The 24,921-nt window shown below is 34.7% G+C and overlaps 1 protein-coding gene across 8 annotated transcripts in view; it reads left to right on the top strand.

Moving 5' to 3' along the window:
- The window catches only part of LOC122520277 (broad-complex core protein), a 46,176-nt gene extending 21,615 nt beyond the window's left edge, over positions 1-24,561 (top strand). For 2 of the 8 annotated variants that reach the window (XM_043640370.1, XM_043640369.1), the window contains exons 8-9: positions 20,892-21,170; positions 23,788-23,874. In XM_043640370.1, coding sequence (XP_043496305.1) covers positions 20,892-21,157 — 266 coding nt within the window. In that variant the 3' untranslated portion in view covers positions 21,158-21,170; positions 23,788-23,874. Of the gene's footprint in view, positions 488-6,377; positions 6,731-20,891; positions 21,171-23,787 lie in introns of those variants that run through there. The other 6 variants (XM_043640368.1, XM_043640367.1, XM_043640372.1 and 3 more) reach the window with 3 other exon arrangements.
- The last annotated feature ends 360 nt before the right edge of the window (positions 24,562-24,921 follow it).

The raw sequence follows: 24,921 nt of genomic DNA, 5'->3' as shown, positions 1-24,921 counted from the left end.
TTTTTTAGAAAAATATTATTTTCATAAGTATTAAAAACAGAAGAGGATGTTTTTGATATACTTCTTAATACTCTTAACACGTTTCGTGTTACATTCGTCACATACTCACTCGCTTGTAATTTTCTGTTCAGTCCAATTGAAAACGGTCGGTATTCATTTATCGCACGTTTGCGAATTAAAACGAGAAAAGTCATTGAAAATTAGTCCGGCACTGAACGTGTTAATAATAATGAATTTTACTCGAAAAATTTATGCCGATTTGTAATTATATATTCGATATGAAAATCGACACAAACTTTCTTGGACAATCCAATAAATTGATTTGCACGCGCAGTAGAATATGTTTGCCAATATTTTTCGAAGTATTTCCAATAAATTTTTCATATCTGTTGCTATAGTTTTTAGGTTAAAATTTGATTTCAGTTAATATTATAGAAACAAAATTTTAGATATTTAAAACAAGTGGTCGAGCAAACCCAATGTATTGTAAAAAAAAAAAACTACCGCGTTTTATCCAGCGGCCATTGTAATACTACCCAATCAATCTAGTATTTCTCTTGCGATAAACGTATTATACACCGGACAACAACCATCATGCATATTGACAGGAATATTCTACTAGGTATAAATCAATCTTTTATTAAGCGTATTGAGAAGTCTATCGAAAATCATGGCCTTTTCATTTTGAATATGTAATTAAAAAAGAAAAAAATACATATATTTGTCTAAACAAAATAATATATCTACCTGCTTTTTAATATTTCTATTTGTATTAAATTTATTGTTTAAAGAAGGTTAAATGTCGTAGATGGTAAAAGACTTTATTAATAAAAAAAAAAAACAAAAAAAGAAAAAAAAAGTATTTTATACAAAAGTTACTTGTTTTTATGCATAAAATAATATGAAATATATAAAACAAGTTAAACTTAAAATAATATGGAAACGTCCGTCAAATTAGTAATCGAAAAAAAATGCTTTTATGTTTCTTCTCCAAAATCAAACAACTTTTGATTTCAAATTGGATTTTTTCAAATGCATTGTTTTCGAGATGTCTCAATTAAGAAAACACTCTTCTGTACATATATATGTAATAAAGGATATATAGCGAACATACGTACCTAATGCGTATCTATCTAACTGTAGTTAATCCAGCGATTTTGAAGAAGCTCTGTCGATAAACTTGTGTCAAAAAGAAAAAAAAAAAGGGAAAGGAAGGAAAAAGAAATTTAGTTGTTTGATTTATTTATTTTTCTACACATTTTTCTTTTTACCTCGACGACGACGACGACGTCCTCGAAAAGAGAGCAGAACATATATCGTGTACACGTGCAATGTTATTATCATTACTAATTCATACGAATCTTTTTGGTAGTGTCTTTTAGTACGATATATATATTGATAAGAGTGTTCACTTTTTCTTCCGTTTCTTTTTTATTATTACTTTTTTATTTATCTCCCTTTTTTTTACTAGGACCATGTTTTCTCGTAATTGAAAGATCCGAAATGATACCTTACCGAGTTTTATCGCAACGTTAGAATTTCATGAACCATATCCACGATATCTGTTATTTCTTTTTATTTTTTTTTTTTTCCTTTTTTTTATTTTTCTATACGCTCTTCGTCGACGGATAATAACATTGTCGTTATGGTACACTGAACTTTATTTCTTTTACAATTAGATGTATATACATATGTATGTATTGCATATACGCGAGCATACACACACATACACATACATATATATACATGCATCTATGTATACATATGACGTTTATCGATATACATACGCTCGTTCGTCTTTCATACACACGATACATCGTACAAATTGCGAGATCTCGATTGCAAACGCGATCTTGAAATAGCCTGATTGATATGAAAAGTAATTATGTCTTCGTTTATGAGACTACTAATAGCTATTAGTTACATAAATACGTATAGGTAATACGTATCTCTGCGTTCAAACATTTTACACCGCGATTCCAATATATTTTTTTTCATAAATGCCAAATTGTGATCTTTATAATGCGACATCATTGTTTTCCCATCTGACAAACGAAGATCCGTTTCAATTTTTTGTTGCGATATTAATACACTCGTCTTTTCCTTTTTTACAACAATAATGATTTTATATGCCACGTTTTTATTATTATCCTTAAATTTTTTAACTCCGAGAAAGAGTAGAGATCTTTTTATCGATGGCGGATTTGGATTTTTCCGACGGGAAAATAATAAATTGTGATATCGACAAAATATTAACAAAACAAAAAATAAAAAAAAATAATGAGAAATATAAAAAAAATAACAAAGCGAATGTGAAACACATTGAATTTACATTTTTCGTTCTTTTAGATATTCACGCTTTCACATCGAACGTAAAAAGCGTGTTCGATCATTCGAATTATGTAAATAGGAACATTTTTATCATTTTGTTTCCTTCTTTTTTTAATTTTTATTAATCTTTTAATTTTGGTGGTCCGGGGTAAGCGTATTGGATTGTATTTGTGCAAAAACATTCTCGTAAGTTTTATTATGTGTTTATTATTTTATTATTATTATTATTATTATTATTAATTGTAATTATTTTTAAATATTGTTTAAAATTTTTAATTATTATGTTTAAAATTACAGCAGTAATTATTATTATTATTATTATTATTATTATTATTATTATTATTATTATTATTATTAATATTATTATTATTATTAATATTATTATTATTATTATTATTATTATTATTATTATTATTATTATTATTATTATTATTATTATATTATTATTATTATTATTATTATTTATTATTATTATATTATTAATGTTATTGTTATTATTAAGAAGATTATTATCATCACCATTGATATCATTATTTATGAATAAACATGATTTTTGATACGCCGAGAGAAAGAGAAAGAAATGGAGAAAGTGAGAGAAAGACAGCTGCCCCTCCTTTTTTTCATTCCTGGGCGGAGAAAGGTGTATGCGGAGGCGTGTTGTAATATGTTCGCGATTCTTTCTTATTTCGCAGTTTTCCTTTATTTAAAAACTTATAGATATAGATAGGGAAAGGAAGAGAGAGAGAGAGAGAGAGAGAGAGAGAGAGAGTGATAGTGAGAGTGAGAGTGAGAGAGAGAGAGAGAAGGGAGTAAGAGTGTGAGAGAGAAGAGAGATAATAGAAAAATTAATGTTAGATAATATTTCATGGGTAAAACCGACGAAGATAAGAATAAAGGAGTAAATTAAGATTAGAGTTTTGACGTCAACATTGTATTTCTATTATCTCTCATAAGTAATTACAAAATGTCAATTATCTACTATTAAGCAAAAATCATCTTGATATATTCTAATCGCAAACACTCAGTGATTGATGCTAATAGCATAATACAAAACACTACTAAGGGGTGTAACGTAAGAAAAACGCATGAAAAAAGAGAATAGCAGAAAATAAAAAATCAGACTTTTTTTCTTCACTTTTCATTAAACACATACATACATACATATATATGCATAGAAGAATACATTACATATTATATATACATACATAAATACATTGATAGGGGTTTCTTATGTAGGATGGAACGACGAGTTAAATGCGCGTACACGCGCACGTGCGCAACACGTCAACGTAATGACGTCGTATAAAGAAAAGGGTTTAGATGTGTTGGGGTTGAGTGGAATGGGAATGTGTTGGGGTGGGGGTAACGGTGGTAGTACACGTGCAGTGAGCTCGAGTGTGTAAGCTCACCGTTACCTCTCACGAACTTACTTACACTTTCTCTCTCTCTCTCCTCTCTCTCTCTCTCTCTCTCCTCTCTCTCTCTCTCTCTCTCTCCTCTCTCTCTCTCTCTCTCTCTCTCTCTCTCTTACCCTCTTTCTCTTATCGCCATTGCTATCGCAGTTGTGCTACTGCCGTTGCTAGAGTGCCGTTTCTACTGCCGTTACTGTGCCTGCTGCTATAGGGCCCTTTCCTTTGCATCGCTCTTATTCGTCCTTGACCGAGCACCACGAGTATGCGAACGAGAAAAGGACCGACAAAACGAACGACGAGTCGCATCCCTCACATCGCGTACGCGAAACTCACCTTACCTCTTCTCTCCATTTTCTTAACTCTCTTATTTCTCTTCCTTTTTCTTTTATATTCTTCTCATTCGAGTTATATTATTACGACGATATCTCGGAGTTTTTGTACGCGATGATTAAATTAATCTCTTTGTCATTCTTTCGTCCAATTTTTTCTTTTTTCTTTTCCCTTGACTCCAGTCTCGGATTAGACTTTTAATTAAAATAATAACTTCGTTTTTTTTTTCTTATTTTTTTCTTCTCCGATATAGTATAAAATAACATTTTTTTTTAAAGCTTATTTTTTTCTAGGGTTTCTTTTTTTTTCGATTCGATTCCATTTCTAGCGAATTATTTTCTGCGTTCTTATTTTTGTATCTTTTTTTTTTTTTGGAGAACACATAAGTTTTAATCCTTCGAGGTTGCATTTTAATTGCGAATATACTTGTACGTAAATAATAAATATATACGTAACAGATCGTTCGCTCGTATATGCAACCTCTTGCTTATCGGATTGCATTAACAAAAATGTCAAATCATTAAATTAAAAATGAAAATAAATAGTAATAATAATAATAATATGAAAAAGAAATATCTATATAGAAATAAAAAAGGAGAAGGGAAAGGAGAAAGAGAAAAGGGGAGAAAAGAGTTTAAAAAAAAAAACAAACAACAGTAAATAAATAAATAAATAAATAAATAAATAAATAAATAAATAGATAGATAAATAGATAAAAGCTTTGTGGCCTATATTTCTATATACGTATATACGTTGTAATAAGGGATAAAATTTGAGAGGAGAGAATGCGGAAACTGAGCTCGATGAGAGCACGTGTTGATGAACGGCACGCGCTTAACTTTGCGAATGTTAGGCCTCGGCCGAGGGTAGTTTAAAAAACAAGGAGAGAAAATGCACACGTCGATGCGGCGAGAGACCAGAAATGATCAATGACAAACCAGAGCCCCGAGCCACCTTTCTCTTTGCGGTCGTACGGAATCTTCGTACGCTAATTATGAAAACAAAACCAAATTGGAAAAAAGGATATAAATAAATAAATAAATAAAATACAAAAAGAGATAGATATAGATAAAGAAAAGAAAAATGCAAAAATAGAGACAAAGAAAGAAAACAAAAGAAAGAAAGAATGAATGAAAGAAAGAAAGAAAGAAAGAAAAAAAGAAAAAAAGAAAGAAAGAAAGAAAGAAAGAAAGAGGATTGGAGCGGCTCGTTTGGGGCTGCCGCTGCAAGGTTCCGAGATCGACCCTCGATCGGCCCTTCGATTCTTCTCGTTCCAACCAACAACCCCCTTCCAAACCCTTCTCTTCGATCCTATACACACGCAACACTCTCAGAAACCCTCTTTTCCTCGTGAACCCCTTTCGAACATGAGTTCTCCTTCTCTTCCATGATTTCCAAGTCCGATTTCCAAGCCTTATACTTACCACAGTCACCACTCGCCTCTACTATAAACCCTCTAACGCATAGAAAACACAGAGAGAAAGAATGGAAGGGAAAAAAAAACATAAAAAAAAAAGAAAAAAGAAAAAGAAAGAGATAGAGAAGAGCAAAAGCAGCGTACACTAATCTTGTCCAGCGATATTAATGGCAGTCGTATCTTTGTTCTTGTTTGTTCCCGGTCCCGCTCGCTCGGCTATACGTTTGGCTCTGGTTCGTCATTGTTCTGTGTCCTACCCGCTACCTTCACGAACACGGATTTGCGCTGGGGGTCCATCCACGCACGTGGCTCTCCGTGTGCCTCCTCCTACGCCACAAATATTGGTTCGTAACGGAAATATCTTTTCTTTTTATTTGGGTGTCGATGTCTTCTTCTTCTACTTCTTCTACTTCTACAACTTTCACTTTATTTTTCATTATCTTTCTTTCTTTCTTTCTTTCTCTTATTCTTTTTCTTTCATTATTATTATCATCACTATCTTTCTCTCTCTCTTTCTCTCTCTTGTGTATTCTATTTAAATACGGTATCTGGTTTATTTTTTTTTATTTTCTCTTATTATTACTACGTTCTGTTGTCTATTTCTTTCTTTCTCTCTCTCTCTCTCTCTCTCTCTTTCTTTTTTTTTCTTTCTTTATCTTTATCATACTTTTTTTTTCTCAACTGTAATTCACAATTTTTTTGTTCTGTTCTTTATTTCAACGATTGAAATTTTTCAATGTTAAAATCGTTGAAAATCGCGACGGATAATAATAATAACAATACGGACCAATTCCACCATCACCGCACTTTTGTGGACGATAAATAAAATCATTCGTAAAAAATGAAATGACAACAACAACAACAACAACAACAACAACAACAACTAGGTCCGCCGTCGGCGATACTCGCGATGCGTTTGTCTCATCCCCTTCATAGTAGTCTACTACCACCGGGGGTGTGTTACACGTGCGACGTTTGCGGCAAGACGCTATCGACAAAGCTAACGTTAAAACGGCACAAAGAACAACAACACTTTCAGCCATTAAACAGTGCAGTTTGTGCGCTCTGCCACAAGGTTTTCAGGACGCTCAACAGTCTGAACAATCACAAGAGCATTTATCATCGTAGGCAGAAATAGAGATGGCGTGATCGATAATCGATCGTTGTTCGACGACGATGACGATGACGATGACGATGACTATGACTATGACTATGACTATGACTATGACTATGACTATGACTATGATTATGACGATGACGATGACGTGGACGATAACGATGACGATGACGACGACTATGATGACGAGGAAAATAGAGAAAGATAGAAATAAAAAAACGAAAATAGAGAGAGAAAGTTAACGAAAAAGGTGAAAAAGAGAAAGATGTGTGATGACGATCCCGATCGATCTACGCTCCATTCGAATTATTCAACGAACATGATACAAATATAAACGATCTCTTTTTAAGATAAACAAAATAAATGACAAAAAAAAGGGGAAAGAAAGATAGAAAGGAAGATCGTTCGTATCGGAGGTTCGGTCGAGTTGTCGATTAAACGTGTCATCTCTTTCTCTTTCGATCTCTTTTCGTACTATTCTTTCTTCGAAGGTGCATCCACGAAGGAAGGAAGGAAGGAAGGACGGGATGAAGGAAGGAAGGAAAGAAGGAAGAAAGAAAGAAAAAAAGAAAAAAGAAAGGAGGATACTCGGAATCAGTGCTTCCAAAGGACGTGTTAGGACGCCGCGAAAAAATGAAACATAAAAAGAAAAATGGTTATCGCGAATGAAACGCGTCGAAGAAACTTCAAAGTGACGTTGCGATTTGGCGTAGCGATTAATTATTATAAATTTGTTGTTTATTTCTTTTTTTTTCTCTTTTTTTTCTTCTTCTTTGGACACTAATGTAAGAAGCTTTCTTTAGCCGATCGAGATCGAAGGAAGACCGATTGGAATCGATTGGAAGTGAAAGACGCGTTTAAGCGCCAAGGAATATCGATTTTTTCCACAAAGGAGAGAGAGGGAGAGAGAGAGAGAGAGAGAAAGAGAGAGAAAGAAAGAAAGAAAGAAAGAAAGAAAAAAGAAGGAAAGAAAGAGTGAGTGAGAAGGACCGGAAGTGAAGTGACTGGAAAGTCGATGAGAGATAATTAGGAAAATCGGTGACCTTAGGCTCGTTTTGTCTGTAATCGAGGAACAATAGAGTGCGTGCATGCAAAAGATAACGAACGAGCGATTGAGAGTAAAAGAAAGAGAGAAAGAGAGAGAAAACGTGCATGAAAGTATGCATGCTATGTGTATGTGTGTGATATAGGTGTGAGAGAGACAAAGAGAGAAAGAAAGAGATCGATTTTCTGGACGAATTCCGTCCGTTCTAAAAGGTCTACCTGCCGTTTTCCATTGTTCGGAAGAATTCGTTCCGCACCAATCAAACCAACTTCGTTAAATCCTATACATTTTTTTAAAGTCGATTCAGTTCATCATGAACGATTCTAATTCGCGATAAACGGGCAAGCGAACGATAACTTTTATAAGACGTTATTTACGCCTTCCTCTTTTTTTTTTTTTTTTCTTTTTTTTTTTTATTTTTTACTTTAATCGTAGTCGTGAATTTTCTTCTACACTATATTTCACCCTTTCATTCTGACCGTCGCATATAAGCGTAATCTATGTTAGGTATGTTGATATTAAATCAGTACCGTTTCTAGTATGGATATTATGACTGCATATCTTGATCAAGGATCGATTGTGTAGTGTTATGTTTATACAAAAAAATATTATCTAATTAGAATAAGATAATTTTGCAGAAATTGGGTATCGGTATATTATTTGTTAGTTTTGTAAAAATGTAAGAATCGTACAAAAAGAAACAATGATCATGGTCGATGCTATCGAACAGAAAATATATAATATATATATATATACACGCGATCGTTTTTATACTGGAAAGAAAGTGTTAAAAAGAAAAATCGAATATCGTTTAACGATTGCGTAAAAATTGTGCGAAAGTATACGAATATATACGTACATAGGTACATATATTTATAACGTGTCGCGCAATATAGTTTTGACGAATTGAGCGTCATAGCAGGCTTATAGAGATGTTTTGATTGAATTTAACTGTGATTGAGATTCCGCTAGGAGAACACAAGAGGATTCAATTGATTCTCGCTGTTTACGCTCGATATGAGACTTACTGTCGAGGTCACAAATGAAGTTTCACTTTTATTGTCATTTCCGCGATGGTACATATATATATATGCGTTAAAACTATTCATTCGTTTTCGGAACCTCGAGAGTCGCGCGTTTTTAAAACGTGAATAAATTACAATTAGTATTGCACCGATCATAGCTATTTATAAACGTTTCTTTTTATGTTACTTTCTTTTCGCGTTATATTTCTTATTCTTCTTTTTTAATAATCCTTTCCCTCTTCTTACACGTTTTCCGTGTTGTGTGTCGCATGGATTGTGTTATGCGCCATACATTCCATTCATATTCAGGGTATTTGAAATTGTCGCAGCTTTATATGTGAGTCGTATACGATTAAGGGGGGAGGGGGGCCTCTAACGTAAAGTCATCCAAAATCAATCCGACACGGAACGTGTTAAATCGCGGATCAAAATGAGAATTATTATACCTTTGGTATCTTTGTACTTTTTTCCTGTTTTTCTCGAAACCAAAAAAGGAAGAAGAAAAAATTAGGATGAAAGAAAGAGAGAGAGAGAGAGAGAGAGAGTAAAAGAGAGAAAGAGGTGAAACGTGAATACCTCTGCGTTTCATTTACAAATTTCACCTTCGTGTCTTTAGCAACTCGGGGTCGGCACGCATAAACTACCGCTCTTGTAATTACATTCCTAATTGTATTTATCGCAAGCGTTTAATTCTATTTGAAGAAAATTTCATATTTCTAACGCCTCAAACGGCTTACTTGCGAATTTTATTTAACGTGCAATTAGCAAGCTATTAAGGTAACGATTGAGACTGTAACCATTAGTGGCTATAATACTTTTAATTTCTGTCGTTTTCTTTTCTTTTTTTATTTATATAAATTCTTTTTATTTTTAATATTTTTATTATTTTTAAAAAAGAGTTGGAATGGGAGGGCGCGGTGACGACGAAAGGTCTGAAAATTTTTATCTAAAAAAAAAAAATAAACAATCCTTTTCGAGGTCGCTCAGCTTGCCCGTTTGTAGCTATATAAAAACGTTAAATAAATCGTTTATTTATTTTTTCATCTCTTTGTTTGCGAATCGATAAGTATTATAAACTGTGGAACAATAAGTGTGAAAGAGAAAAAACGAAAGAGAGAGAGAGAGAGAGAGAGAGAGAGAGAAAGAGAGTACGGTGAAATTTAAAAAAGAAAATGAAGTTACTCCGATGGAAATGAAAGGCAGTTTACAATTCGCGTGCAATCGTAAGAATATTAGAGAAATTGCAATATAAAGATTTTAGTCAATTATTAAGGAAAGCGAGCGACAGTGATTTTTTATTTAAGTCCGTTCGTTGGGGGTCTTTCAGATTCGAATTTCGCGCTTGGTATTTACGAGATTGATATGTGAGAATGAGCGTTTTAGAATGCATTTCGTCGTTAGTGCCAATGTCTTTCGAGTAACTTCCACCGTATTCGCAAGGCTGCTAATCCCTGCCATTTCTCGACAATATCCCAATTTTCACACTTTTGTCGAGGCCGTCGATCTGTTTTCTCTTTTCTTTTGGTCCGTATCTTCTTGTTCGCTAACGTGCGAATCGAGAAGAAACAATTTTGCCTTCGAATTGCCGTCAACGTGAATTTAACTCTCTATAACCTTGAATCTTTTCTTGTATTCCGCGAATAGATGGATACAATGTGAAAGATTTATGTTATATTGTTTATATTAAATAAAAGTAAAAAAAAAAAAAGAAATAAATAAATAAAGAAAAGATAAGAACAATTTTTGGATAAATGTAGTAGCGGTTAATTTAATTTACGATGAAATGAAATAATGAGAATATATATTTGTGAAAATCGTGTGTAATTTTAAAGTTGCACAAAAGTTATAGAGAGTTAATTGCAGAGCCGGTCGATTGTCATCGATTACGTTAGTTAGGATTGCGTATTAAAAAGAAAAAGGGCGGAACAGAGGTGAAAAAATAACTAACTAATTGTAAAAGAAAGAGGTAAAAGGTAGAGTAGCGAGAAAGGAAAAAAAAAAAAAACAAATAAAAATAAAAAACAAGGAAACTTCCTAGGCGTCAAAGATGCCTATCGTCCAGCTAATTTTAGGGGGATATGCAAGAAAAAAAAAGGAAACGTAAAAAAGAATACAAGTAGACAAACAAATAAACGAAAAAAAAAAAAAAAAAACGTTTAAACGTTGATGAAGAAGACTGTAAAAGAACACTGAATGAAACAGAAGACTCAAGACTATTATTAGTTTCGATGCTAATGTGTAGGGAAAGAATAATAATTATGGATTAAATAGGTTTAATGAAACAGAAACAAAAACAGTAAGAGTGAATAATGAATGTTTTTTAACGTCGCGGAGTTACAGCGATTTTTCTCGGTGCGACGCGTTTATTATATGATAGAAAGTTTAAAACGAATAAAAACGTAAACGCGCGCGAGCCAAAAAAAAAAAAGCGAAGAGTCAGGGTATTCGTGAATAGATTAGTGTTATTAAAAATTAATCGTTTTATGAGAGTCTCGCGGTTGCTCCGCGACGACGCGGTATGTAGGAGAGAAATTTAGAAAGAAAGAAAGAAAGCATGAGAGCGAGAGAAACTGTGAATGAGTTAAAAAGAATGCGTGCGAGAGAGAGAGAGAGAGAGAGAGAGAGAGTAAAGTTGCAATTATATATATATATATTTTATCTTAATATATTCATTCCGCATTAAGATGCTTTAACGGGGTACCTTGCATAGACTCGCGTTCATTTTTTATTAATTATACCGGGCTTTACATAAAGTACCTTAAATATTATTACTTTGATTATTACTATCATTATTATCATTATTATCAATCATCGTCATCATCGTATTTTATTACGCTCTTATTCATTGCCGTTGTTGGGATTGCAAATATTATTATTATTATTATTATTATTATTATTATTATTATTATTTTTATTATTATTTATTATTATTATTATTATTATTTATTATTACTATTATTACTATTATTACTAGAAATAATATGCTTATTGTTCTGTTTGGTGTCGTGACTCTACGAGTTTATCGTTTCTGGACAAACGATGTTTTACGTTTGACACTGTTCTAAGAAAGTCTGATTTACAATACTCAAAGAAGAGCGTGTTTTGCTTTCGTGGCCTTCGGCATTTCTCTACTATGCATCATCCAATTTCTCGATCGTTTCGTCTTATTCCTCTTACCAGTTATATACTTAGTACTACAGACACATACTGATATAGACATAGTAATACTCTTTTTCTGAGTTTACATTTTATTAGTAATTCTGATATGTTATTTTGATTTTTATTCCAATTTACCCCGCTATATTGTCAGCATCACAATGAGAGCATCACTCCAATCCCCCATTTTTCCAGCACATCGACCCTCGTTGATTCTTTCGACACGTAAAACAAAACGGAAATGATAAGATATTGACGAGTCAATGTTAAAAGAGTGCGAAGAGATAAAAGTAGAAAGAAAATACGAGGGAAACGATATCCACTACAACATACCGAACAGATTACTTGTATACTAAACAAAAAATAGTAATAGCCGTATATTACATATAGCCAACTACATAACATATACCTATATTTTAGTAGAACTTTGATAAGCCACATTGTAAAGCCTTCCTGATGTTACAAAGTCATCGAATCGTATCCTCTCTTTTTTCTCCTCATCCTCCTCTTCCTCCTCTTACTTCTCCTTTTCATCCTTTATTCACCCTCCAAACACTCTTTTTCTGCCAACTCTCGAGGACTTTCAACGATATTCGATCGTGCTTCGTTCTTTCGATTTTTTATTTTTCGAGTCGATGCGATATCACGAAGGTTTTTAATGTCCCCGAACGGTAAACATTATAGGCAGACTAGATCAAACCGTGTATTCGATTAACCGTGTTGTATCACGTACTGGCAATTTCGAGAAATGATTTTTAAAAAGACGCAAACTGTGTGCTGCACCGCCTACGGTTTAACACGTACGATATTTTTTAATGCTGATGATACGTCAGATATTCGTGCACACGATCGAATGCTAGTTCGGGGTTGTTCAAGAGGGAGTGAGTGTGTGAATAAGAGAGAGAAAGTGAAAGAACGAGAGAGAAAGAGAGAGAGAGAGAGAGAGAGAGAGAAATAGACATAATAGACATAGAACAAAAGTCGTACTTACACAAACATTACTCTGCTGCCGTGCATGAATGAACAATGTAACAGACATATACGGATTCACAGGAATACGTTTATAGATAGGCTATGATATAGTTTAAACAAAATAGCTTACATTCTATCAAACCCGTCCCGGTGTCGTACGTGCTTTCGAGACGTTTTACGTTCTTTTCTTTGGGATTTATTATTCACGTCGTGTCTTTTATCTCGTATTATTTTATTTTCGTTCTTTTTTTTTTTTCTTTTTATTATATTTTTATTTATATTCTTAATTTGCCTTTTGTTCTTATCCATTCGCGATGGAGAATTTAAAAAATCACTCGGCAAATTTTGTTGAATAAGTACTGCACTATTCTAACGCAAATTATATTGCCTGATATGGATAAAAGAGTACTCGACGGTACGTACGAGCGACCGGTGCCATTTTATATACAAAACGAATCGAAGGATAACTATATATATATATATATATAAATATATGAGGAAAATTGTTTGGAATGATGAAAAAATGATGAAGAACGAAGCTTTAAATTTACGAGAGTAAACGTGCGGAAATAAATGAAGGAAAAAAAAAATAAAATAAAATAAATAAAAATATGAATTATGCAGTAAACAATTTTATAGTAGTCAGAGCAAGAAAGAACTGATATTGATAATATTTAAACTAGTAGCTTATTCAAAGAAATTAATTTGTGACTACTGTAAAAATGGCCAAATATAATGCGAAATATATTTCGCGTCGAATGACTCGCGAAATCGGCGGCGCGCTATATTATGAGAATAATAAATTATTAATGAAATTAATATAAATTGAATGAATATTTAATTAACGAATTATACGTATATTAGTAGAGCTTTATTTGATTTAATATCTATTTTTTTTTTTTTTTATATTCTTTGTTCGTCGTTCGTTTAAACATTTGCTTCGCGTCTGGGCGTGTGCAAAAATATGAACAAAAGGCGCGGGAGGGTTGGGAAAAAGGGTGTTGATCTATATGTATATATATATTATAACACGGCTCGAAATTCGAATTGCAATTTTTTTTCTTTCTTTCGATTCGAACGAAGAGTACGATGTTCGATTTAATAATATATTTCTCGATTTATTAATTTTTTTCATTGTTGTCCTCAACCCCCCCTAACACTCGCGACCCGAAGACACGAAGCAAAAGGTGCTTCCGACTGCGATTGGCCAGTGCAAAATAATTTGTTCGAAGCCCTTTTCGAATCACAAAGACTGAATTCGTTAAATCGACGCTGTCACGGTTGGCAACGCTTTAGTAGCTTTTCTCTGACAACAACAAAATAATAGAATGGAACCACACATTTAAGTTCTTTTCAAACGCTCCTACCTACTTCTACTACCCCCTTTTTTGTCATCCTTTTTTTTACTACTTCTTTTTTCTTCTACTTTTCTTTCGCCTTTCGTTATTTTTTTCTTCCTATATTTCTGTTTTCTTTTTTTTCTTTTCTTTTTTCTGTATTCGTTTCTATTTTTTTCTGCTACATTTCTAAACGTACCTGGATCCCCCCTCCCCTCCTCCTACCCGCGCGTTTGTTTTCGTTCGCCAACCGCGACACGCGTCACGGTCTAGACTGAATTTCTCGACAGAATTGTCATCTTCGTTTAATTAATTAATTAATTAATTAGTCGACGTGTTATTGGACTGATTTGTAATCCCCCGCCCCCCTTTAATTATTCTTTTTTTTTATTTTTCTTTTTAACTGATGTTACCAAACTGTTAATTAAAAAAGTATCTAATTGTTAAGTTAAAGAGATTAATGGGATCGTTGTATAAAAACGCCGTGTTAAAAACGATCTTGGCACGGGGGTACCGTAGGAGTTGTTCGAACGAACCGGAAAATAGAAATAAATAAATAAATAAATAACTAAATAAATAAATAAAATGAATGAAAAAACGAAAAAAAAAAAAATAGAAAAGAAAAGATAAAAAAAAAAAAAATTGAAAGACTCCGGAAATCGGGGAACGATGTGATCGAGATAAAGAGTTCGCGTCCGCTAACATAAAATGAAGGAAAAGGGTGGTAACGGATTTTAGAACGATATACACTAATGTCACGTTCGTTTTCATATTAACTTTTCGTTAAGTTTTATCTCAACGGAAAGATTTGCTACGATTAATCGAAGAAAATAATGCGGTCGAGCGTAAGCGCGCGTAAACATCATCACATATCTTCAATCTGAACATGATCGACCGCATATTATATTTGATACTTCTTTTCGTTCGCTTCTCGTTTCCACCGATAGGCTTCTAGCTCACAGGCACTAAAAACCCGTTATATTCGCGGTGAAACGTGTACGGGCATATAATACATACCTTACTACTACATACGCATACGATTTTATGTAGCCACACGCTCGCTAGCGCACAAACAAGCAGTAATAGTTTTTTAATATTTTTTTTTTGTCTCATTTTTTTTCTTGTCGCCTTTAACATATTTTCTTTTTCTTTTGTAACTCGCCACTTATAATCCCCCACCCACGTAGATATCTAATGCAATAGGCAAGATAGGACCTAATTACGTTTTACGCGCACAATTTTTTTTGTCATACGGGAGAAAAGAAGTTTTCACGTTGTTTTCTTTTTTTTTTTTTTTTTTTTTTTCTTTCTTTTTTCTTGTTCTTTTTAATGTCTTCTTATTTTTATTATTCCTTTTTTTTTTCTTCTTTTTTTTTAAATAATCTTTTAATAATAATTTTTTATATTTTCTTGTGTTTAACTTTTCTTTTAATCATTTTTTAACGAGCACAGCGTACACGTATATAAAACATGCATACATACACACTCATATACACGTACTACACAAGCACGGTTATAATAGACACAAGCTGATACATGTACACACATACGCACGCAAGCATCGTACAATAGCTTTTAATCATAAAATACATAAGCCATAATTCCATAATTGCGCTATATTAGAATTATCGATTCAATCGATTCCAGGGATACTACAGAGCAGACATACTATTGGTACCTGCGCGAACAAAAAGACACATTAAAAGATAGTTTACAAAGCATTGAGAGTCAGAGAGGTAAAGCGATATAGAGCAAGGGATGGGAAAAAAAAGAATTTATACGCGAAGCCGCGAAAGATTTTTATGTACCGGTGCTCGTTAGTTCCGAATTTGAAAGCTTTCGTGACGGATAAGAGAGAAAGAGAGAGAGAGAGAGAGAGAGAGAGAGAGTGAGAGAGAAAGAAAGAAAGAAAGAAAGAGAGTGAGAAAGATAGAAAAATAAAAAAAGGTCAAAAGTCGAGTAAAAATTTTTGACAAATCGGAACAAAAGAAAAAGAAGAATAAAATAAAATAAAATAAAAAATAAGTCTGAGAAAAATATTTTCCGTTTTAAAAAGACTTCGACTCGCGTACAATTAAAACGAAAAATCGAGCGTTATCGTGTTTTACTTATTATTTGTTATCTGCCAAGGTGTTCTGGTTATAGTATATATTTATTGATGACTATTATTATTATATTATTATATTATATTATAATTTTTAAGCTGCGTCAAATGCATTTTAATATATTTTCATTTTTATATATATATATATTATATATGTATATATATATATATATGTATATATATATATATATAATACGAAAAAATGTACTATTTGGTTTAATAATTCGTTTGTGTTTTTATTTGTTTCTAATAACCTATCACATCCTCGTAAAGTAAATCAGGTACGCGTAGAGAGATACATATGTATGTATGTATGTAGTACGTATATTTTTAGAGACGCATACATATACGTACGTAGGTGCACGTATATGCATGCGAAATAATGTTCGTGTTTACTTACATGTTCTCGCGTATATATACATGCACGAGCCTTTAACCCTTAGCCCTTGGCCCTTTAACACTTTCATGACAGTTACGCCGTGCTTGGGATCGTGGCTAAAATATTTTATCTATACATATGTATATGTATTCGTCTTTTGTAGAGAACAATATCTTTCAGGCTGCGAGATTAAGGGTTAATGGTAACGACAAATATCAATTTCATACATTTCTTTAATTCCAGGTTGAAGGTAAGTGTTCGAAGCCTCGATCCGGGCAGGATCGATGATTTTGTGTCATTGTCAATGTCTCATTTGCGATGATGTCGTGGATCTTGCTCGTTCTTAAAAAAAGAAACGTGATTCCTTGGTGAATATAAATGAATATTTATATACGTCAATCAATTAGTTTCTAGATTGACGCGATTTATATTCTTTTAATATTACTACTACTACTATTACTACTACTATTACTACTAATACTACTACATAATTTGCTTTCTTTTTTTATTATTATACGAGAAAAGTTCACGTTCACACACGTTTATAAGACGTTAATATAATAAGTTAGTGCTTTCGAACGAGAATTGTGTAAGTCGCCATGCTTGATATATATATATATATCGTCTATCCTTTTTCTTTTTTGTTTTTAAATCTTTTTTTTTTTTCTTTTTTCTTAATTTAATCATCATTACAAACGCGTTCACATTTCGATTCGATATATCATAACTGTTATATATTATCGATCATATCGTGACAAGGTTGTTAAAACGGTTTTACGAACGACGTTTCTCTCGTTTCGTCTTCGCCGATAATGTATAACGAAGCGAACAGAAAAAGACATTTTAAATAAAAAGAAAAAGAAAAAAAAAGAAGAAGTCAAAGAAAAATATAAAGATAAAATATATTGCAACAAAAGACTAGGAAGAGAGAAACTCGAACTCGAACGTTGATTCTCGCTCGTTTCTCGCGTGGGTTGAAAAGAGGGTGTGGGGGATTTTTCGTGGCATTTTTAAAATACGACGACTGCTGCTCGTGTGGAATTATAAAGCCGTTTATATATACTTCTTAACATTTTAACGGGCGTGCGTGGAAAATCTTAAGGAAATGGATGACGAGGATTGCTCATCATAAGTGTGGGTTGTGTCGAAAGGGGAAAGGGGGATCAGGGAGGGATTGGTGGGTCGATGGGGGCGTGGTGAAGAGAGAGCACGTGTTAAAGGAGAGAAAACTGTTTAAATTTCGTCGTACCGTTCGTCGAATTCATTTTTGTATAAATATATATTTATATATAAATATATATATTATATATATTTATGCATACAGATATCTATGTATAATGTATATAATTACAATACAATTATGTGTGCAATACAAATGTATGCAAGAACATTATACATATGTATATCTATATATATATATATATATATGTATGTATAATAATAATAATTATATACATACAATATTACGTTTACCTCGAATTGCATGCTTTAAGTGTCTCCCAGAATGCTCAGTGTTTCCTTCTCGTCATTTCTCTTTTGTTAGGCCTCACGTACGTATACATATAGTATAACTAAAGAGTGTTCTACGTCCTTTTCCTTAACGAGACATCAGCGTGGGAGTATAGCACAACGCGGTGTCTCACTTTCTTTTCTTCCAATGATTTCCGTATCTCTCTTTCTCTCTCATTCCTACCGAATCTGTGAATCGTCCCAATCCTGCTCGTTCTCGCTCTTTCTTATATTATATATCTCTCTCTTTCTTTTTATTATTTCACTCATTGTATTCTTTTCATTTTATTTCTTTTCCCTTTTCCATATACATAAATTGCACATATTTATATAATGTGCATTAATAAATATAGATAGGACAAGAAGAGATTTCGACGTACTTGCACACATATATAGGAAATACAAATGTATATATGTAGAGGTGAAAACCGCCCTCCACTTTCCTCGATTTATATATTTGTGTATATAATACGAGTCGTACATATATATAGGTACGTGGTAACGTAGAGAGGAATTCGTCGTTCAGTTAGAGACCATCTATATCCATCCCCGTTATCCATCCCCGTTATCCATCCCATTATCCATCCAGTTGTCCAACCATGCCACCCCTGATACTGGTGCTGCCATCGTTGTCGTCGTTACTGCTACTGCTACTACTGCTCCTGTTGCTGCTGCTGCTGCTGCTGTTACTACTACTACTGTTACTACTGATGTTGCTGCAGGTTCTTAAGCCTGAAGCTTAATGAGACACATCTCGAGAAATTGGATAAAGAGCAATTTTCCAAAGGCGAGCCCGAGAATGGGTAGGGAATGGTCTCTTCTTCGCTTTCGCATTGCTTTCCACCATCATCGTGTATCTCCTTCTTTCCTGCCTTCCTTCCTTCCTTCCTTTCTTCCTACCTTCATTCTTCTCTTCTTCTCTTCCTCCCTTTTTCTTTTTACCTTTCTTCATCTCCTCGACGATATGATAACGCTCGAAGAGAGCCTCGTTCGAAGAAGGAAAGAACACTTTCCGAGCACATATTATATTCGCTATAAACGGGGAGGGTCGCCAGTACGAAATACCAATAGGCAGGAGGGCGGTCTCTATCTCTCTTCGTATATTTTTTAATTAACGAGAACGCGCATACGCGAAAGTCTTTGGTTATACAAAATGAACTGTACCGCTTCTTACAAATATTGACGTTTAACTCGACGACAACGAGGACGCGAAAAACCTAGGACGTTACTTCTTGAGAACTCATCTTTTCTTTCATATATTTTGTGTAACTCGCTTCTTTTACCCACCTTTTACTTTTTCCTTCTCTTCTCTCTCTTTCTCTTTTTCTCTTTTTCTTTTTGCTCTTTCTGTTTCTCTACGTATTTCGTCTCGCCTCAAATTGTATGCATATATTTCGTATCTTACAAGCGAGCAGCAACCCATTCATACGCTTTTCACGTCGCGCGAGATCACCCAAGAAATCGGCCATTGAAATTTTACTTACCTCGCTTTTCCACTTTCTGCCAGCCCCTTAAACCAACCTTCCTCGCTCACTCGCTACACCAATCATCCCTATTCGTAGGATAGGTGTTTTCAAATGATGTTTAGAAAAAGAGGCTCACCCACCAACCGCGCTAAACCAGCAGCTTTCGATCCTTTTTGTTAGCCAGCCAGAAGTAAGCACACGAATGACCCTTTCAAACGATCCTTCTTCTTCTTCTTCTTCTTCTGCGTCTTCTACTCTTCTATTACATCTTTTTCCTTTTCTGTTTCCTCTTCCATCATTCTCCCCCTTTCTTTCTGTCTCTCTATCTTTTTCGAGTCTCGGTTCTTCGTTACGATAATCGGGCAAGGGAAAGGGTGAAGAAGAAAATAAAAAAGAAAATACAGTTGAGGAATTGAATGGAGGATAGAAAATTTTTCTTTGGTTAAATCGCGTCGTTCCTTTTCAAGATTGAACGACGATAGTTGAGAGAAAGCTTCCTTTGAAAAGAATAATCTTTTTTTTTTAGTTATAATCGTATCATACTTTCTTTCATTTGAAAAGAGAGAACGGACTCGTATTCCTGAGATTCAAGATTTCTTGTTATCTGTGAACAACGAACAGATTTGTAGTTCTTATAGTAGATAGAGTTAGTCTGATCAATAGCAATCTGTATATATTAACTGTCTCGAAAAATCTCTTACCTATTCCAACAAGCCGCAAATTCTCTCTATTTTCCATCGACTACTATTCCTTTCTCCCCTGGGCATCCTCGAAGACACTGATCGCGCTCGCGAATCGAAAAACTATCGATCACTATTGCTGCTGCTACTACTACGCGTTTCTCGAGAGGTAAAGTTTGAAAACGAGTACGATGAAAAGTACTTAAGAGTATTGTATATATATACTGCTTTCAAACGTATATGTATATTAATACTTACGTGTACATACATAATACATACATATATACATACATACATTATATACATGGGAGGACGAAGAGAGACGGAAGGTCGTTCGTTCGTTCGTTCGTTTATTCGTCGTTCGAGATTGTCGATTCGATGTCATACGTCTTCTATTGTCTATCGTTCTTGCTCGTTCTTGCAATAAGTATAGAGAAAAATAAAAAAGAAAAGAGAAAAAAAAAGAACAAAAAAGAAAAAGAAATAGGAAAGGAGAAAAAAGCAAAAGATAAAGAAAAAAGTACACAAGGCACGCTCCGTTGCGCTCAGGGCAGGGGTAGGGTAATAAGTGTGGGGGTTGCTGCTGCATGAGGTGCATTGTTGTGTTTCAGTGCTCGCCTCTATGCCGCCGGGGCTGACCTTCAACTCTCTGAACACCCAGTCGGCGAAGAAGCTGTTCACCTGCCAGCTGTGCGGCAAGGTGCTGTGCAGCAAGGCATCCCTGAAACGCCACGTCGCCGACAAGCACGCCGAGCGGCAGGAGGAGTTTAGATGCGTCATCTGCGAGCGAATCTACTGTTCGCGTAACTCCCTGATGACCCATATCTATACCTATCATAAGAGCAAACCCGGCGACATTGACATTAAGCTCTTTTGAAGGTTTAGATAAGGTAGGGACACGCACGTGCGTTATTGATTCTCTCAAAACTCACACGATCTCTCTCTCTCTTTTTCTCTCTTTTTATCTATCTTTTTCTTTTTTTTTATACACACACATATACACATACACATATACACACACACACACGTGTCTCGCACATATACATTCACCCACGCTATATTTACAATACACACTTTTTTCTCCTCCTTTTTATCTTTTTATATATTTTTCTCTCTTTATTCTATTTTCTTTCTTTCTTCATTCCGACACTTTTTGGACTTGCTGTCTTCTTTTTCCTCTTATTTGCTAGGAGGGAAAGTAAAAAAGAAAGAAAAAAATTAAAAAAAAAAAAAAATAAAAGAAATATGGTAGACCTTCTCGATTTGATACGACCTCGGCTCGCGCGTTCGTCGTTCCTTTTCACTGATTCGAGCTCTCTTTACCAGGAAGTGCATGCCGGAGAGAAACCGGTCTCAACTCCCACGTGACGCGAACACATCGTCTTCTCTCTTCACTCCTCTCTCTTTCTCTCTCTCTCTCTTCTCTCTTACTCTTTATCAATGCAACCTCTCTTCTCTCGACGATCCGTTCCTCATCTTCTAACAACCTTTTCCTTTCCCGTTCTTCTTCTTCTTGTCTGTCCTTCGTCCACCACTCACTCGGTCTCCTTACAAACCGACACGATTCGATTATCTCTATCTCTTTTTCTCTCTTTCCTCCTCCTCCTCTTCTTTTTCTTCTTCTTTTTCTTCCTCCTTCTTCTTCTTTTTCTTCTTCTTCTTCTTCTTCTTTTCTTCTTCTGGTATTACCAGGCCCCGTTATAATATCCCCTCTTTCTCGATGACACGAGAAACGTCGTCAGCAACATCGTTCGTCTCTTTTCCTTGGAGTGAACGTAGGTAAAGAAGAAGAAGAAGAAGAAGAAGAAGAAGAAGAAGAAGACGAAGAAGAAGAAGAAGAAGAAGAAGAAGAAGAAGGAGGAGGAGGAGGAGGAGGGGGAAGAGGGGAAGAAGGTGGAACCGAACGAAATCGGCCAAGGAAAAAGTCGTTAATAAAGTTCAACACAACGTTCAAAGACGTACCACAGCTAAACACTGTTTCGTGACTCCTTCCGAAATTTTTTTTAGCCCACCTTCACAAAATATAATATAAAAGTGGTTTCCCTTCGCTTTGTATTTCCAACTAACAGCCCTGCCTTCCAGTTCCTTCGCTCTTGTTCACTTATTCTCTCTCTCTCTCTCTTTTTTTTTCTCTCTCTCTCTTTTTGTTTCCTTATTATCTCTTTTGTTACTTTTAATGTCTTGCGTCTCGAAACCCGTTTACTCGTCCGTTACTTTTCTCTTACTACTTGTGGCTTCGATGTGTCTGCGCTTTCGATATCATATATATTTTTTTTTTACTTTTTACCATTCTCCTTTTACTGTATTTTATTTTAATCGTTTTCTTTTCTCTTTTCACAGCAAAGGTCCTTCGTGTTGGGCTTTTTTCGATGTCTCCTTCGATGTCGTTTGCATGCACTAAATATTATTATTATTATTATTATTATTATTATTATTATTATTATTATTATTATTATATTATTATTATTATTATTATTATTATTATTAATATTTTATTTCCTTCAAACAATGAAATTCGTGCGATCCTATAGGTGATCGTCAAATAATTTTTGTGTGAGATGATTCGAGACACGTCTTAAATACTTCTCGTGGCGTTAAGACACGTCTGTTTTATTTTTTTCTTTTTTTGCTTAAAAAACATTCACAGGACGGAGGGTTCGTTCACTTGGTTTCTCTTTTAAATTTTTTGCATGACGTCATCATCATGTGGTGTACCTATTTTAAAAATTCTGTAATGCTTCTTTCATAATCGCATTCAAATTCGTCTCACGACTTATATTTGAAAAAAATGTTCTCTTTGGCTGCGCCATTTTCACGAGGTATCAGTTTTTTTGTTTGTTTATTTATTTATTTTTTCTTAACACAATATCGAACTTAAAATATCTTCGAGTTATTTCGACTCATCCATCAGTCACGAATAATTCGATATTTCATTAAATATACATATCTGTATATTAATCTAAATACAGTACGAAGCTCTCATAAGGGAAGAATCTAGCTTATCGCATGGTGGTTTTGGCCCTTAACTTTTATCACGCTCGACTAATAACGAGACACACACACACACACACACAAAATTAATTAATTACATTTTCGGTGGCTCGGTCAATTAACCTCGAGAATCACGCGGATACAGAAGCCGAGGTGGTCATATTTCGAGACGGTTCTTATCGACCAATCACAAAATAGAAAATTCGAATTCTATCGAACGTTCGAGAATTATCCTATTTCTTTCTATTTTTCTCTTTCTCTGTCTCTTTTTTCTTCTCGTTGGTAAATTCACCGAACGTTCGGTAGAAACGGATCTCGCAGGAAATAATTATAATAAACAAAAAGTTAAATAAAAAAATATAAAGAATGATTTTTCCCCGGCCCTTTTTAGATAAAGAGGTGAAATAACAAAAAGAAAGAAAGAAAGAAAGAAAGAAAAAAAAAGAAAAAAAAAAAGATGTTTCATCTATCGATATTTGATAGCAATCATTTAAACGATGGCGGACGATTTTACAGGTACGGGCAATGGGATGCATCCGGCAGCAACGACGCCTCCCTCTGCCATGTACCGGATACCACCGCCGACAGCGGGCGGTATCAATGAGCCTCAGGAATGCCCGTACTGCCGTCGCACCTTCTCCTGCTACTACTCCCTGAAGCGACACTTTCAAGACAAACACGAGCAGACGGACACGCTCTTCGTCTGCGAGTTCTGCAATCGTCGGTATCGCACGAAGAATTCACTTACGACGCACAAGAGTCTTCAGCATCGCGGCTCGAGCGGCATGCTGAAGAGGCTCCTCAAGACATCGGCCATGAAGAACGTGCTAGGTAGCATGCAACAGGCTCAACAGTTGCAGCAACAGCCACAATGAAAATGGCCGAACATAGTAGATCATCAGCAGGCTCCTGTCTCACGCCGGTTCCTTTCACCTAATCTTGATCATCCTCCTCCTCCTCCTCCTCTTCCTCCTCCTTCTCCTTCTACTCCTCCTGATCATAATTTTTCTTATCCTTTATATCTTTCTCTTCTCCTACCTTCTCAAACTCTCTCATCTAATCGGTATCACCGTCAACATCATTATCATCAATATCCTCATCATCACTACCGTCATCATCCCCATCACCGTTATCATCGTCATCGACAGAGTGCCGTACCTCCTACGAGATCGATTCTCTTACCTCCGAGCCCTTTATCATTCTCTTCTCCAACTTTTCTCCATCCTGAAGACTGCGACCGATCCAAAGAAGAACGAAGAATCGACTGATGAAAAGAAAAACAAACAAAAAGATTACCTTATGTTGGAGTCTACCCGTCTGCTCTTTGTGTTCTTCGAATTTGATTTACAAATATTTTTCATTTTTAATTTTTCTCTTTTTTTTTTTTTTTTTTTTTTGTAATCGAGAAGGAAAGCAGGGAAGTAAGGAAGAAAGAAAGAAAGAGAGAAAGAGAAAGAGAAAGAGAAAGAGAAAGAGAGGAGGACACCTTAGGCAGATCTCGTGTGAGAACGATCGAAACATTCCAACGGCAAGAAAGGCAGGCAGGCAGACAGGCCGGTGGTAAGAGATCAGTGTTGTTGATCTCAAAGGCACGTGCTCGAGTATCAACCCTCTCCTTTCGTTCGTGTTCCGAACGCTCTTCTTTTCGTA

Source organism: Polistes fuscatus, unplaced genomic scaffold (assembly GCF_010416935.1).
Source record: "Polistes fuscatus isolate 324 unplaced genomic scaffold, CU_Pfus_HIC Scaffold3, whole genome shotgun sequence".
Lineage (NCBI taxonomy): Eukaryota > Metazoa > Arthropoda > Insecta > Hymenoptera > Vespidae > Polistes > Polistes fuscatus.
The sequence above is the reverse complement of the archived record's forward strand: the minus strand, read 5'-3'. Positions and strand labels throughout refer to the sequence as shown.